Source organism: Etheostoma cragini, chromosome 3 (genome assembly GCF_013103735.1).
Source record: "Etheostoma cragini isolate CJK2018 chromosome 3, CSU_Ecrag_1.0, whole genome shotgun sequence".
In the NCBI taxonomy this organism is placed as follows: domain Eukaryota; kingdom Metazoa; phylum Chordata; class Actinopteri; order Perciformes; family Percidae; genus Etheostoma; species Etheostoma cragini.
In genome coordinates, this window is record NC_048409.1 from 1,989,798 (window position 1) to 2,004,936 (window position 15,139).

A 15,139-nucleotide genomic window follows, 5' to 3' on the forward strand; every position below is an offset into this window, starting at 1 on the left:
GGGGGGGGGGGGGGGGGGTCTGATGGTTCTCTAACCCTATATACTATATATAGATATACAAAATAAACTATATTTTGCATATCTGCAAACATGTCTCTCCTGATTGAATTGTCCTTAATTCATTTACCATACAGATTTGTTGATCATATATCAGAAATAAATACAATCTCCTATCTGCTCATAATAAAGTACAGCAAGTGTTTAGACAACTTTTCAGAGCTGCAGAAAATAATGGGGCACTGAAGACAGAGACACTCGAGGAAATGATTTATTCAGAAACCAGAAAATCGGCCATTTTGCATTATTTATTTCACAAAGCCACTTCTGAAATTCACAGCTTCATTAACGCCAGAATTCAATGGAGGTCACTGTCAAATGTGGGTTTCCTGTAGTATTGATCGCATCTGCAGTCTCTGCTCCAATGAGCAGGCATGTCCTTCTTGATCTCACACTGTTTCAGGCTCAAAATCCATGACTGAGACTAGACAAGTTTCCAGCAACACTTCTCCAGTGCTTAGATATGTAACATCATAAATCAGGTCTAAAGGGAAAGAAACACCACTCACCATCACTAGAGGGTACATGCCCATTCTCCAGCCATTCCCCTGGAGTATAAATATGTAAGAGTGCTTCTCCGAGAGCCAGTCAGATACATTTCCCCATAAAAAGCTAAAAGGGAATACAGAAGTCTTTTTTTTCATCCAGCTCAACAGCCAACACGAGGCAACTCTCCAGAAATAGGGCTAACATGTACAGGTATCTGTTCGGCTGTTATATTGTGTTGAAACACAGCTTAAAAGAATAATACCCTGCCTCTGTTTGTTTTTTTACTCCTGTAGTCTATCCAACCAAATTACTCCTTGACATTTCTGCAGGCACTCTCCAGTCACTTAACTCTCCATCAGCAGTGATAAGGACCATAAAGAGTCAAACCTCAAACCTAGTTATAGCGGACGATTGAGAGGCAAGAGACACAAAGAGAGGAGGATGCCGGTTTAATATCTGCCCAGGAGAGGGGAGCTGCCTCGTAATCAAAGATGAGAACTAATGTAAGTGGCTCTTAAAAGAGCCGTGATGGCTGAATCAAAGGATCAGAGCCCTTCACATCTGCACTTGCGTCTCTTGTCTTGTTTTCGTACAAGCATTAAAGTGCCACAATGAGCTCATATCCAGGTTCATAATTGTGTTTGAGGTTGTACCAAAATACATTTACATGGTTTCATTTTTAAAAAACACCATATTGTTGTTATACTGCACATTGCTGTAGACTCTGTTTTCACCCTGTGTGTTTAGGTCTCTGTTTTTGCTACAGAGTGAGACATCTCACTTGTTTCAGCTAAAGAGTGAGACATCTCACTTGTTTCAGCCAAAGAGTGAGACATCTCACTTCTTTCCTATCTTTGTTACGAACTGTACATGCTCAGTAGCTCGGTAAGATCTATCCGCTAGATAAGTCTTTCTCCAGCTTTGGCCAGGCCAAGACAAGATTAGCTGGGAGACTTCTTCTAGACCAGGGACACTTGAGGAACACCTGCAGAACAGGGACAGGAAGTAGTTCTTTTGGAGATTATGGTCAACTAGTGGCTGTTGGAGCAGTGTTTTGCCATTGAGAACGAGCTAGCATGCTACGGTTAGCCACCTCGTCTCTAGTGACGTAGAAAGCCGTGCAGATGTTGAACAGCTCACCCGGAGACTGAAGACAGAGGACATTCAGACACCGGATTTAACTTAGAACAGCATGGATGGTTTGGAAGTTTGGTGCTTCCACATGCATGCACACTTCCAGAGAAATAAAATAACAGCCCACATCCCCCAAAAAGGGATTTTTCATAATATAGGCACTTTAATGCTCATTGCCATCCGAGCGTGAGGATTTAAATCTACAGGTTAATTCAAACTTGCAATTCCTGTATCTTGTTGGACATCTAAAACAGAATTATTATGTATCTACTTAACCCCCCTGGCATTTGTATGCAGGTTATAATTCCTCATGCTTTGCTACCTGCGGCCACAGTATGCCAGTTCTCTCCTCGCAACCTCACAGAAACGGATTCAAAAAGACAAACACTTACAATATATACAATATACTGTATGCAAATGGGATTTTCCGCTAGGTAGGTGAATAAAAAAAGCATCTTTTTTCTTTTCTTTGTGTGATATCTACTTTTTGGCTCCCCTCTTTTAAATGAGTCTGTGGGTGTGTTTGTCCTTATGTGCATGCAGATGTGTAAAAAAGAAAAAATCATCATCTCTGTCAGCACAGAGCGGAGAAAGCAGATCAAAGCTTTGTCTTACCAAAAAGGCCCAGGCAATTCAAACGTATGTTAATGGGGAAGGTGATAGAGAAGCCTCTGTGATGCCCTGATGAACAAAGCCTGGCCTCACGCCAGGAGGGTGAAAAAAAAACACATAATCCACCGCAGTTTTCATTCAAGATTTCCAATCTTAACTGTCAAGTTTAATGTCAACATGAGATGTTCCTTTTTTGCCATCCCCACTTGGCGCATGCTCCTTCCACAGCATGGACACTTGGTTGTACTTTAAAAAAATTGAGTGCTACTCGCCTCCCTAAAATCAGACAGTGAGATGCAAACATGGCCGCCCCCCCCTACATTTTAAAGACGTAATCAAGAGGGATCTCAAGGTCTTCTCCATCAACCTGGACAGGCTGTCGGTACCCGATCTGTGCTGCCTGCACAATCCGTCCTGTGCACGCGCAAGATGTTCACGCATGCGCAGACGATAATCATAATGTACGAGGATTTACAGCAGTGCACGATCTGTTCCACCGGGAAGCTAACGTAAGTTTGGCTAATGGCTAATTCGGCCAACCTAAAATCTAAAATAGACTTTAAAGTAATAAGTAATAACTAGAAAGAGAAGTGTTGATTGATTTTATTTTGATTGAGCACAGGTAAAATAGAACTGACGTAACAGCTGTAATATATTTTAACAGCTGGTTTTATACCCGCTAAATAAAACCTGAAAATAACTGTCCAACTTTTTGCCCCAGCTGATAAAGTATCCAGACTTCTTTCAGCGGACTGATTGATATCTCTCCTCCAGAGTGAACAGAACTGCGTCTATGGCAACGGTTTGTTATACTTAGCCTGTTAGCCTGATATCAAGAAAATAACAGACCGCATTCTACATAAGAATTAAACCAAGCAATGTAATAGGCTTTATGTATATCTGTGTTAATATTTTTGCATTACGAGTACTTTTTCAATAACATTTATATTATGGTTACTTACTTTTAATTTAATTTTGTTTCACGTCACTTACATTGCAGTATTTTTTTATATGGCCACCTCACTTTACTTTACAATACCCATTATATAATGCCACTTTACATCCATTCAGTACTTTTTGCACATTGCCTGTTGTTTGCCAGTTGGTTTGCTTTTTACTGTAGAAATCTGCTGATGTAACAAGGGAATTTCACCACTGTGTGGTGAATAAAGTATTATCTAATCTAATTTAATAAATGCCATAATGAAATGAACTATTATCAGTGAGGGATAATATATAAATTCTTGATCGGCGCCGTCTGAGATCTCTTGTTAAGATTTGGTCAGAGGGTGATGACTCTAATGGACCAAAGATCCAGTCCAAAAGTTTACCATAAATTATTCATAATTACATAAATTCATATTCAGCAGCATCTGCCTGATCCTTCATGCAGTATTCATGTGACATAAGGATCCACCACCCGAACTATCCAAGTCAGTCCTACTGTTAATGAAACACAAGCACAGCAATCAAATCTCATTATTGGGTTAGTTCTCATCACCTGAAGGTTTGTTTTTAAGTTTATTCAGATTATAAACAAAAACTGAATGACATTCGCACATAATGGTTGCTAAGATGGGCGGTCATATGCACAGTAATCAACACAACAAGATTAATCTTCTCTCTTGCATGTAATGAGCAACGTCTCATTTAGGCAAGCTATACAGGTTCAAAGTTATGGTGGCAGAAAATGAGCAGTTTGATCATCACGGGGATATTCTGATACATAAACATGAGCTCCTGCTCTTCTATTGGGCTTTAAATAGCACCAGCAAGCAATATGTTTAATAAGCAATATGTTTGTCCACACATATTTAGTCTGTGATAGAAAACCGGCAGTAACAAAAACAACAGTACCAGAGGTTTTACACAAGATGTATCAATTTAGGTGGAAGATGCAATGGGGGCCACGCGTGCAAACAATCTGTGTGGGGACCCGTCATTGAAGTAATGCATTCCCTAGGCCCTTATCCTAACCTTAACCATCACAACTAAATGCCTAGCCTTAATCCTTACCCTCCCCTTAACCATAACCTAATTCTAACCCTAATCCTAAAACCAAGTCTTAACCCTGAAACAGCCCTTTAAAGTTGTGGGGTTCGGCATTTTGGCCCCACACAGCTGTCCGGACCCCACAAGTATGCTGGATTCCCAGGTTTTGGACCCCTCGGATGTAGTTAAACAAGAACGAACACACACACACACACACACACACACACACACACACACACACACACACACACACACACACACACACACACACACACACACACACACACACACACACACACACACACACACACACACACACACACACACACACACTTACCAATTTGCGTAAGCCTGCATTTCTGTGGTACAGCCACGGTGCCACCAATATGGTAGACGTTACGTGCCAGGAGAGTTGCGACAGTTAACACGGCCGATTTTTCGGCAGAACCATAAAAAAAGGCGGATCGTACTTTGGGAGCAGATGAAGTTTTGGGATCAAAATTAATTTCCCCCATTTTCTCTGCAGAAAATAAGGAGCCAGTAGGAGTCCTCCTTTGCTCAGATCCAGTTTGCAACACACTCCACCTGTAGCTGAAACTCCTTTGCTATTCCTCACATCAGATTTGCCAGACTGGGTTCAGACAGAAAGCCGGCACACCAAAACTCCCGTTCATCCTCCTCTGTACCGTCCTGTGATCTGTGGCGACCCCTTCAACTGACAGTCTCCTCTCTGAAAACACACACACGTTTCCACCTTTCTCCTGGTCATCTGTTCTCCACTCCCACTTCCTGCTCTTCCCAGCCGCCTGTCTTTGATGTTTGCAGGTCTCTCAGAAGATGTGCCGCTGTGCTAGTGAGGCTGCAAACATGCAACCCTGATACACAAACTTTGATTCAGCATTCATCTGCTCCAGTCATTTTTCTATTGTTTATGGAGCGATTATGAAGACTAAGGGAGGAAAGCGGAGAGTGCAGCAGATGTTTGCCTCTGCATATCAGCTGGGTTCATCAAGGGTTAACTAGAGGACTATGAGGATAACAACCATGACATAACATTGCATAAAAACCCACAAGTAAAAGTACGATCTAATGGGATGACATGTGGGGTGTGTGTGTGTGTGTGTGTGTGTGTGTGTGTGCTACAGGAGAAGAGTCACCAACAGCACATCTGTCCATCTTGTACTAAACCACCATGGCAACCATGTCACACAGGCTTTTCCCTCCTTAGGGTGAAATCCTCCTCGCCCACGTTCCACTATGTGTACTGATCGGTTTTTAATAGATCGGCATTTCAGGGAGACACCATTCTTTAGTAGCAACACAATACCATAGAAACTAAGAACGTGATTTGACTTTGATGGGGAAACCCAACCCACGGAGCTCTATTTTCCTAAAATAGGGCCCAAAAGCACAAATGCAAGGAGAATCTCCAGGAGCAAACACAAGTCGACGTGACCAGCAAATGTAGTAGTTTTGGCAACCAGGCAAAGCAGGGCGCCACAGAACTGAATATATTACCAGTGGGAGGGAAACACAATCAACAGGTGGACACAGGGGGCTATTTTTCAGTAATAAAACGTTCCTACAGTCTGTCTTGGTAATTTTCTTGAATTTAACAATGTCAAAGTCCTTTTTTTTTTAAATGAGTAATTTCATCATGTCAGAAAAATGTTTCAAACTAGAAGAAAGTCTTGTTTTCAGAGTAGTTAAGCTGGCAGCAGGATTTTGAAGCTCACCCGAAATGACGCCTCATCTAATCTCATCTCTCTCATTTCTTCTTCATGAATTTGGGGTTACGTCATCCCGTCCGCACCACGCTTCACTGTTCCTCTCAGGACATTCAACGGTTGGTGAAATTAAATTAGTAAGGCGCATGGCTTCAGCTTGATGACTTTGCTGTAAATGCATGGGGAAATTGGGCTCCTCCATGGAGGGACAAAACTCAGAAGCACATTTGTGACAGTACTGAGCTCGAGCCCTGCTCCACCAGCGTGAGGGCCAGTGACTACTGGGGGGGTCATATTCATTCAAGCATTAATCCTACATAATGAACAACTAAGGAAGTGACATTTACTCATTTGGTCTGCTTGTTTGTTTCTGTTCAGGCCTGGAGCCATTGTCTGCATGCATTAAAGGTGGAGGGCCGGCCTGAATTAGTTGTCAGTCAAGGCTAACACAGATAGACAGACAGTCATACCAGTGGGATCGCTGGAGTCTCTAATCCACCTGATGTGTGTCATTGGAAGGAAACACAGAGAAAATAAGCCTGCATGAATGCAGAGATAACAGACTGCACACAGAGAGGAGTGGAGCTAAACACAAAGCCACATGTCATTCACTGGCTATTTTCTGGTTTATTGAAAAAACATAGCAAGTGCACGTTCACAAAATGGAAACCTAGACAAACAACCCAACAATTGTGGTTCTAAAATGTCGTTAAACTGAAGAGCAGGAATATTTTATGTCAAAAAATCAGAATGGTAAAAACTTTGACACATAACATTGCTCATTAAGAAGCCTAAATGAAAAACAGGTCTGTGATCCATTTGAGCATTTTCTGAAACACACCTTCAGTGTTGTAGCTTGTAGACGGTCCCTAAACTCTCTAACTGCCTCCTCCTCAACACAGGAACTACACAGCTGAATTAACATAACTTTCATACATTTCTGTCACATCTCCAGCAGTCAGATTCACTGTGTTCCCTCAGAAGGAATCACTTCACATGGAAGGGGGCACTTTTAATGACATTTTGAGAATGTTTAGAGGCTAAAACAGGTTTATAACTTGCCCTGTTTCAGCCTGTTGGGAGCTAACTCTAGCAGGAGGATGACACGGTGTAGGCAGCACTGATCGGTTAGTTTTTCCCTCTACTGACAGACCTGATTGGTTAGTTTTTCCCTCTACTGACAGACCTGATTGGTTAGTTTTTTTCTCTGACAGTCCTTCACATTCACAGACAACAGAGCAACGGGTTGGAATCGACTGAAATTCTCCTTTAAGAGGGTTTGGAGTCCAACATCACTACTTCTGCCTTTTCTCTTGAGAGACATCAGTCTTCATTCACACAACAAGAAGTCACATGGAAGCTTGCAGCTTTCTCTACACCCACTCATCCACTGCACTTCCTTGGGACCTGAGCAAAATACCTGCCATGAAATAGTTGCGTCCTCTAGCAATGGTAGATTTATTTGCTAACAGCGAGCTTTTTGGGACCAGGCTATTTCCAGGAACAAAGGAGATCATTCTAAAAGTTACATTGCTGATGTTTGAAATGTTTAAGTTTGCTACAATGCAACACCTCTGCTCTCTCTCTGTGTTCCCTAGTATTATGTACAGTTTATGACTGTAAGAAGTGACAGAGAGCGAGCTGTGCCCAGCATGCCGTTCACTGGTGTAACAGTTAATAGGGGTCCCCTCTCAATTAAAATAACACTCTTAATAATCTGGCCCGTAGATCGCAGTAGCTCAAACTTAACAGTGCACATCCTCAGTATTACACCTACTAAGTGAGTGTGAAGTCTATCAGATGAACAGTGGTTGTACAAATTTAGTAAGACAGGCAGACACAGACAGCCAGAGGTACTCATTCTACTTAAATAAGATTAACTTGAATCTCCTGACTTTTCATGTAGTTCAGTCATCTGATCAGAATTTTATTTTGTCCTATGCCTCGATCAAAAATATCTGCAAAACTAATGTGATTCCCATCAGCCATACTTTCTGTTACTGTTGCCGATTAGCAAATGTTAGCATGGTAACATGCTAAATTTACATGGTGGTAATGATAGCTGCCTGCAAAATCAAAATCCTCATGCTAGCATTATCATTGTAGGCCTGTTAGCATGGTGATGTGAGCATTTGTTAAAAACACGCTAGCATGTGGACTTTGAGAGACTCAAAACGTGGTTTTCAGGGTTTGGATTTCATGTTTATCTTCTAATTGCACCCTACCTGCAGGACTTCAATGCTTCACATTCTACAGCAGCATAATGCAAGTGAGTTTAAACTTTTCATACCTGGGGGGGGCATATTCAAGTTTATATACCTTTTAAAGCAAATGCGCAAAACCTGGAAGGAAGAAGCCAAGAATATGTTGGTAATACCCTCTTATTAGCAAGGTAAAAAGGTTAGGAAACCTAGTGAAATGATGAGTCAAAAGAGGGCAAACACACAAAAACACACACAGACTTCGACCTAATTAAGAGCGCTCAAACCGCCAATGCTACAAATGGGTTCCTAGGTCCCCCCCAGGCGCAGAGTGTAGAGCGGCACCGGAATGAAAATGAACTGCAGCATGATAATGCATTCACCGATGATGCTACAGGGGGCTCCCCGAGTGGAGTAGTTCAGCACTAACATCAAAAGAGGAAACTAAAGACTGCGTGTGCGTGCGTGCGTGCCTGCGTGTGTGCGTGCGTGTGTGTGTTTGTGCGTTGATGTTCCTGCAACGTTCAAGCGCCTTTTTTCTTCCTCCCTAAACCAGGCTGGATTGCTGTGAGATACAGTAAAAACAAGACTGCCATGCAAACTGTCTGATCTCAACTGCTTCAAACGTTGGAGAGAAGCTGCTGCAGCTGCTTTCCTGATGCTTCATATCGGGACGCAGGACAGGCCTAAAAGGGTTGGCTACATAGCCAAGTGGACCGTGCTTCTGGGTAGCTTATTTACTGCTAAGGGGATGAAAGCAAGTAAAATAAAAGCCAGTTGTTATGGATAATTTGACCTCCCATTTATCACGTGACGCAGGTAGAGCCACTTTCCACAGAGGATAGCCTCCCAGTAGGTTTTAGGAGCTGCTGTTTCACTATCTCATCCCACATGCTTTATGCAAGAACAAATGTGACGTGCCAGGAGCTAAGTCAACATGCAGGCTGATATAGTAACGGGGCTCAGAATCAAGTGGAAAACCAAGATTGATGTTGGTGGCTCCCTGATATCAGAGGTGAGAAGCTAGTTGATGAACAATATTTAATGTGACACATATTTTTGTTAAACAGGTGAGGGTAAGGTAAGGCGGGGTATGGTTTGAAACCCCAAGTACCAGTTCCTAAACACTGCTCCTTACTTAGAACAAATTGCCAACATGAAATATTCTAGAATTGGCAAGAGAGTAATTTAATAAGGAAGTACCTGATCAGATCACATTTTTCAATAGTAAAAGCAACAGATTTCAGTCGGTACTAAAACAGTATGGAGGTTCAATTCCCTGATGGGAGGAGAGGAGAGGAGAGGAGAGGAGAGGAGAAAAGAGAAGAGGAGAGAAGAGAAGAGGAGAGAAGAGGAGAGAAGAGAAAGGAGGAATTGGTTTAGAAAAATGTGGTACTATCTTATTTAAAACTACTTCAAGGAATTTGCCGAAAATGTACATGAGATTTTGATTTAAATCAATAACTATTTGATCAGACATTTGATGCGTTTTTGGTCCACTATTGTTTTTAACACTCAAAAGCAAATTTCTGTCAGTTTCAATGAACTATTTAGGAGAGGAGAGGGACAATAACAAGGAGGTTATATAAATAAAAAAGAGGAGAAGAGCTTAAAAGATGAGAGTGCTTCTCCCTTGGTGTCTCTCAGCTGTTTTTCTGCCCTGGAGCGACAGAAAGAAAGAGGCAGAGACAAACAGCTGCATGCTGAGATTCATCATCATAACTATAGGAGAGACACATGAGGAAAAACACATTTTACGTGGAAAAGCCATTTCCTTCATGTGGAGGATTAACAGCCATACATGTGCCTCCAAACTGTTCTCCCTCCATCATTTTCTCTCCTCTCTCTCTCTCTCAGCAAGGACTCACGGTGCCATGCAACTCTTCTTAGCAGTGTTGATAAAATGCATGAGGAGGTAGCCCTCTTGGACATTGAAGACAACAGGGGTCTTCCTCTCACTCACCAATGCTCACATAGATAAAGAGAAAACAGGCGCTGCAGGGGCAAAGACTGACAACTTGACACATCCTGCTCTCTAAGTGACAGGGACGCACAATCATTTTGACAACATAATAGCGCAAAAAGGGTCGCTCTAATTGCCGGGGACTATCAGGACATCAATTTTGCCATCAAAGCTGGACGCAAACTTCTGTCCCAGTGTGGGGGCTCGACATGGCCTGCCTGGGTTTCAGGGGACTCCCGTTTCTGCCGATGCCAACCACAGCACAATCCGCCTCTGTTACGGAGCTGTGGCATGTGGTAACGCTCTGTGGTCTGTCAGTGGCATCATCACACGGAGGCGCTGCAGTGACACAACCTATAAACATCTCAGGGATGGTTATTGTTGTGAACAGCGCGGAGGATGCAGGATTGTAAAGGATGTGGCACAACCACAGTGCTGCTATGTGGACTGGGGGCAGAGCATGTCCTCTCAAAACTCAGAGGCTTTTCTGCCCCCTAGTGACCAGAACCAAGGGGCATTTTCAGCACCAGGGACAGTGTCCCGCTGCTCCACTGCTGCTCTTCATCAAGAGTTCATCATATAAAATCTGTTCAGTTTATACATTTGCATAACATATCAATGAATAACAAATCAACTGAGTGATATCATGTAATTATTTCTGACGTTTGGCACCCAAAACGTCGATAAACACTCATTATTGCCCAATTAATCCTTCATGCAAATTGACAATCGTCAAATAAGAGTCCTTTCTAAAGTGTTTACAGCAGCGGGGTTATGAAATGTCTCCACAAAAAAAATCTATGAAATTACGCATGGGCTAATGTAGGCTAGTCATCCAAAGGAATGTGCTCGCCACACACAGTAGGTTACTTCTCTCCATATGAGACTAAAAAACAATAATCCAGTGGGGGACGCTTTAAAATTAACACTCACCCTTCTCCAGACTGAGATTCCTGCAAACTTCAAGTTCTGCCATTTAGGACTGGGGTTGTTGGTCTCATCGGGTCCCTCCATGCGTTTTGGACATCATTTTTATTTCCTAATTGTAGCGGTTCGAAAAACCGTCAAAACATGCCTGACTAGTCCGTTTCTCCATGATGATTAGACGTTTACAGGAAACGCGCCATGATGATTTTGTCCCCCAAAATAACCAAAAACGAGACCATGCACCTCAGCGTCTGCCTCCCTGCAGTCTGCGGACTGAATTCACAAACCGCCAAACCTCTGCGCGCACATCCTCTCCCCTCACCAGGCGCAACGCTGGAGCACAACGATAAGCCGATTACTCACACGCTCGTTGGACCGACGTTGGACGGTGGTGGTTAAAAAGCAAGAGTGCGCGAGAGCAGTGACTTTGGCATTTTGGCCATTTCAACAGCTTTGGTCGACAGTCCGGTTCAGCCGTTTGGCGACAGTTTGAATTCCCCCCCCCAAACTTAACTTGTTTTAACAGCCTTGTGTGTGTTTGGTTGTCAGTTTGTCAGCTACTCCTCGGTAATTATTCATAGGAGGATGAAACCACTGATCAGGGATGCCGGCGCTATGAGCCGCTCTACGCTGGATCTCGAGACTTCCTCAGAGACGCAGCAACTATGTGTAAACACTAGTAGGTAGAGCCATGGCTTATTCATTGTGTATGTGTGTGTGTGTGAGTGTGTGTGTGTGTGTGTGTGTGTGTGTGTCAGCCTCAAGTTCAGTTGAGTCTATTCCAAAATGAAGGTTTGGTTAATCAAGAGCTACCAGATTAGTCTTGCTCTTTGGTCCATGTTAAAACCATTTAATTTAGGATTGCAGAAGACAATTCGATTATGCAGTGACTTATCTTACACACACACACACACACACACACACACACACACACACACACACACACACACACACACACACACACACACACACACACACACACACACACACACACACACACACACACACACACACACACACACACACACACACACACACACACACACACACACACACACACACACACACACACACACACACACACACACACACACACACACACACACACACACACTTGGTGTGTTGTGTTCAGACACCAAGAGTCAGAGGTTAAATTGATTAGTTTTGTCTGGAAGAACAAACCTGAACACCATTGCCACACTGAGTTTAAGGCTGTGTGTGTGTGTGTGTGTCTGTGTGTGTGTGTGTTACCACGCTGTGTATTAACAAGTATCTATTGCTCTCCAGTGATGGCTCACTTTGACTTTTTCACCTGCCTGGTCACAGTCAGCCCCCCCTCCCTTCAAACCCCCTTTTCACACTGATTTATGTACCACGGCTAAACAAAAAACATCCTCCACCATTAAAAGACTGGAAACACCAGGAGAAAAGGGCAGAAGCAGTGTGAAGGGGGGGAAACTGGGAAAGATGAGAGAGGCATGTGTTTCCAAATGGTTCTGACTAAAGGAACCACTGTTGGGGGCATGAGGGGATGAATACAGACAGAGTTCAGACAATTCATCCTAATTCATCATTCAGGCTAATTTTTGGGCATTTTTGGCTTTTATTTTGACAGGAGAGCTGAAGATATGAAAGGGGGGGGGACACAACACTCAGCAAAGGGCCACAGGTCGGAGTCAAACCCAGGTCCGCTGAGTCGAGGAGTAACTTAGACTTAGAGAGACTTAGACTTCTCTTTATTAATCCTTTTGGGACTTCTGCGAGGAAATTGAAAATTCCAGCAGCAGTTTAAGTGTAGAAAAAAAAAGATATAAAAGACAGTATAAAGACAACAAAATAACAGTAATAATAATTAATAATAATAATAACTGTCCCTCCACATATGGGCGCCTGCTCTACCAACTGAGCTGTCCTTTCGCCCATCCACAGACTATTTGTTCTGTTTCTCCTCCCTTTATCCCTCTGGCAGCTTAAACTCATTAAATGTAAAGGTGCTAGAATATGTAAACTGAATATGTTTTCATGTAAGAAAGGATTGGAGGGGGTGGAGGGGGATGCAATCTCACTTTAATAGGAATATATAAAAAAACTCGGACTTGAAGAAACTGGTTAATCCATCATCATCCACAGAAGAGTACTGAAGCAGTCAAGCCTGATATCTACTACGGTTCGCTGACAATTACAAAGTACACACTCAGTGTGTGGCACACAGTCTGCAGGGCAAGGATGCGGACGCTGGCCATAGTAAGTCAAGACGAGGCTTTAAGTGACCTGTCTGCTGGAGGTGTGACAGCCACAGAGGCAGACGGAGATCCGAGACTTGTTATGGATTTGTCTGGCGGATCTGTCACTGTGCTGCGTGACCGCCTTAAAACTCATAAACCATCAATCACATTGATGTCCTGACTCATTTCAGCTTTGAGGAGGACAAAAAAAGCACTATTTGCTGTGATTCATTAAATCCTATGTAGTGTAACATTAACCAGAATCCATAGAGTACTCAAGCAGATGCATGCAGATATTAAGCCGTAGAACAGTACGTGCATCTCCTTGGACTTATTGTTTTCTCCTTTATTTTTAACTTTTCACTGTAGGACTTCTATGTATAAATCACCCATGAAGACAAATGTATTGTAATAGGTCAGGTGATGTAGCATGCTAATACACATTTTGTATTTAGACTGAATAACATTCAGTTTTTTATTCATGCCACATAATGATTTATTGGCTTGCAGCAGGGCGTGTTTCAGTGAATAGTTATAATATCAATATAATATCCGCTGTCTGCGATATCAAAGCATGAGTGTTTGAGGCACAAGAGTAGAGACGAGTCTCCCTCTGCTGTTCATTCCGATGACATGCAGTTATCAAAGAGAATGTATGCTATACTATATTCTGTTTCGTAATCTGTGTGTGTGTGCGTCTGTGTGTGTGTTTTACCATGAAAGGTGCTGTTGTCTGTCAGGAAGTGGCGGCGGTACTGTGGCTCTCCTTTCCTGTTCACTACCCAGGCGCTCATGGTGAGAAGAGGCGGGACGCAGGATGACGAACAATTGGACGACCTGTGAAGGAGAAGAGAATTAAATCAGAGCTGCAAAGATAAATCAATCAATAACTACTAAATTATTCGCCAACTACTTTGACTATTGGTTTGAGTCAATTTCAAGAAAGAAAATTCTCTGATTTCAGCTTCCTAATGGGAATATTTTCTAATTTATTCTCTCCTCTGTGACAGGAAACTGAATATCTTTGAGTTGTGGACAAAACAAGACATTTGAGGGCGTAATCTTGGGTTTTTTGGGAAACACTGATCCACATTTTTCACCATTTTAGAACCCAAACAACTAATTGCTTAATTAAAATTGATTCATTGAAAAAACGTTAGTTGCAGCCCTAAATTTAACTGTGTTGTCCAAAGATATAGCAGGTGTTAAATTCATCTAAAAAGGTAATATGATGAAATATGTATGTATAATGTGTATAATAAAAAACTACTGCAACTTGTGCTCCCAAATCTCAGGACAAACAGCGCAAGGTGCAGTTTAAAAGAAGAAAACAGGAGAAATAATACAGCGCAAGAGATTAAGCAACTATATGGAGATTTTACTGGGTTAGTATTTCTAATAAAATGTTCATGAATTATTCTCTAGTAGCTTGTTTTGGGAGGTAGCACTAAGACAGAATGTTGACAGAACTTGCTACACGCTGCAATTCAACACAAATATTTGAATCCATGTAGGTTTTATTTTAAAATGTATTATTACTGTGGTAGAGGCAGCATCATCACCTCTCCACATAGAGAAGCCTATGCAGTGACTTTAGAAAGTTTACACCCCCCATGCTAAAGTTGATTAAAAAGAAGAATAAAAAACATCTTTTGGAAATTGATCTTAATGCCTTAATTAAAAAAATGTAGAACATCAGTGTACACCCCCCTATGTTAAAATACAGGGGCATAGGTATACACCCCCCTATGTTAAAATACAGGGGCATAAGTATACAGCCCCCTATGTTAAAATACAGGGGCATAAGTATAC

At 42.3% G+C, this 15,139-nt stretch overlaps 1 protein-coding gene across 7 annotated transcripts in view; it reads right to left on the minus strand.

Annotated features, from left to right (window-relative positions):
- Window positions 1-15,139, minus strand: part of plch1 (phospholipase C, eta 1) — a 62,479-nt gene that overhangs the window by 39,524 nt on the left and 7,816 nt on the right. For 2 of the 7 annotated variants that reach the window (XM_034867206.1, XM_034867205.1), the window contains exon 1: window positions 4,622-5,012. In XM_034867206.1, the coding sequence (XP_034723097.1) occupies window positions 4,622-4,799 (178 nt within the window). In that variant the 5' untranslated portion in view covers window positions 4,800-5,012. Of the gene's footprint in view, window positions 1-4,621; window positions 5,016-5,038; window positions 5,172-11,108; window positions 11,630-14,042; window positions 14,165-15,139 lie in introns of those variants that run through there. The other 5 variants (XM_034867211.1, XM_034867210.1, XM_034867207.1 and 2 more) reach the window with 4 other exon arrangements.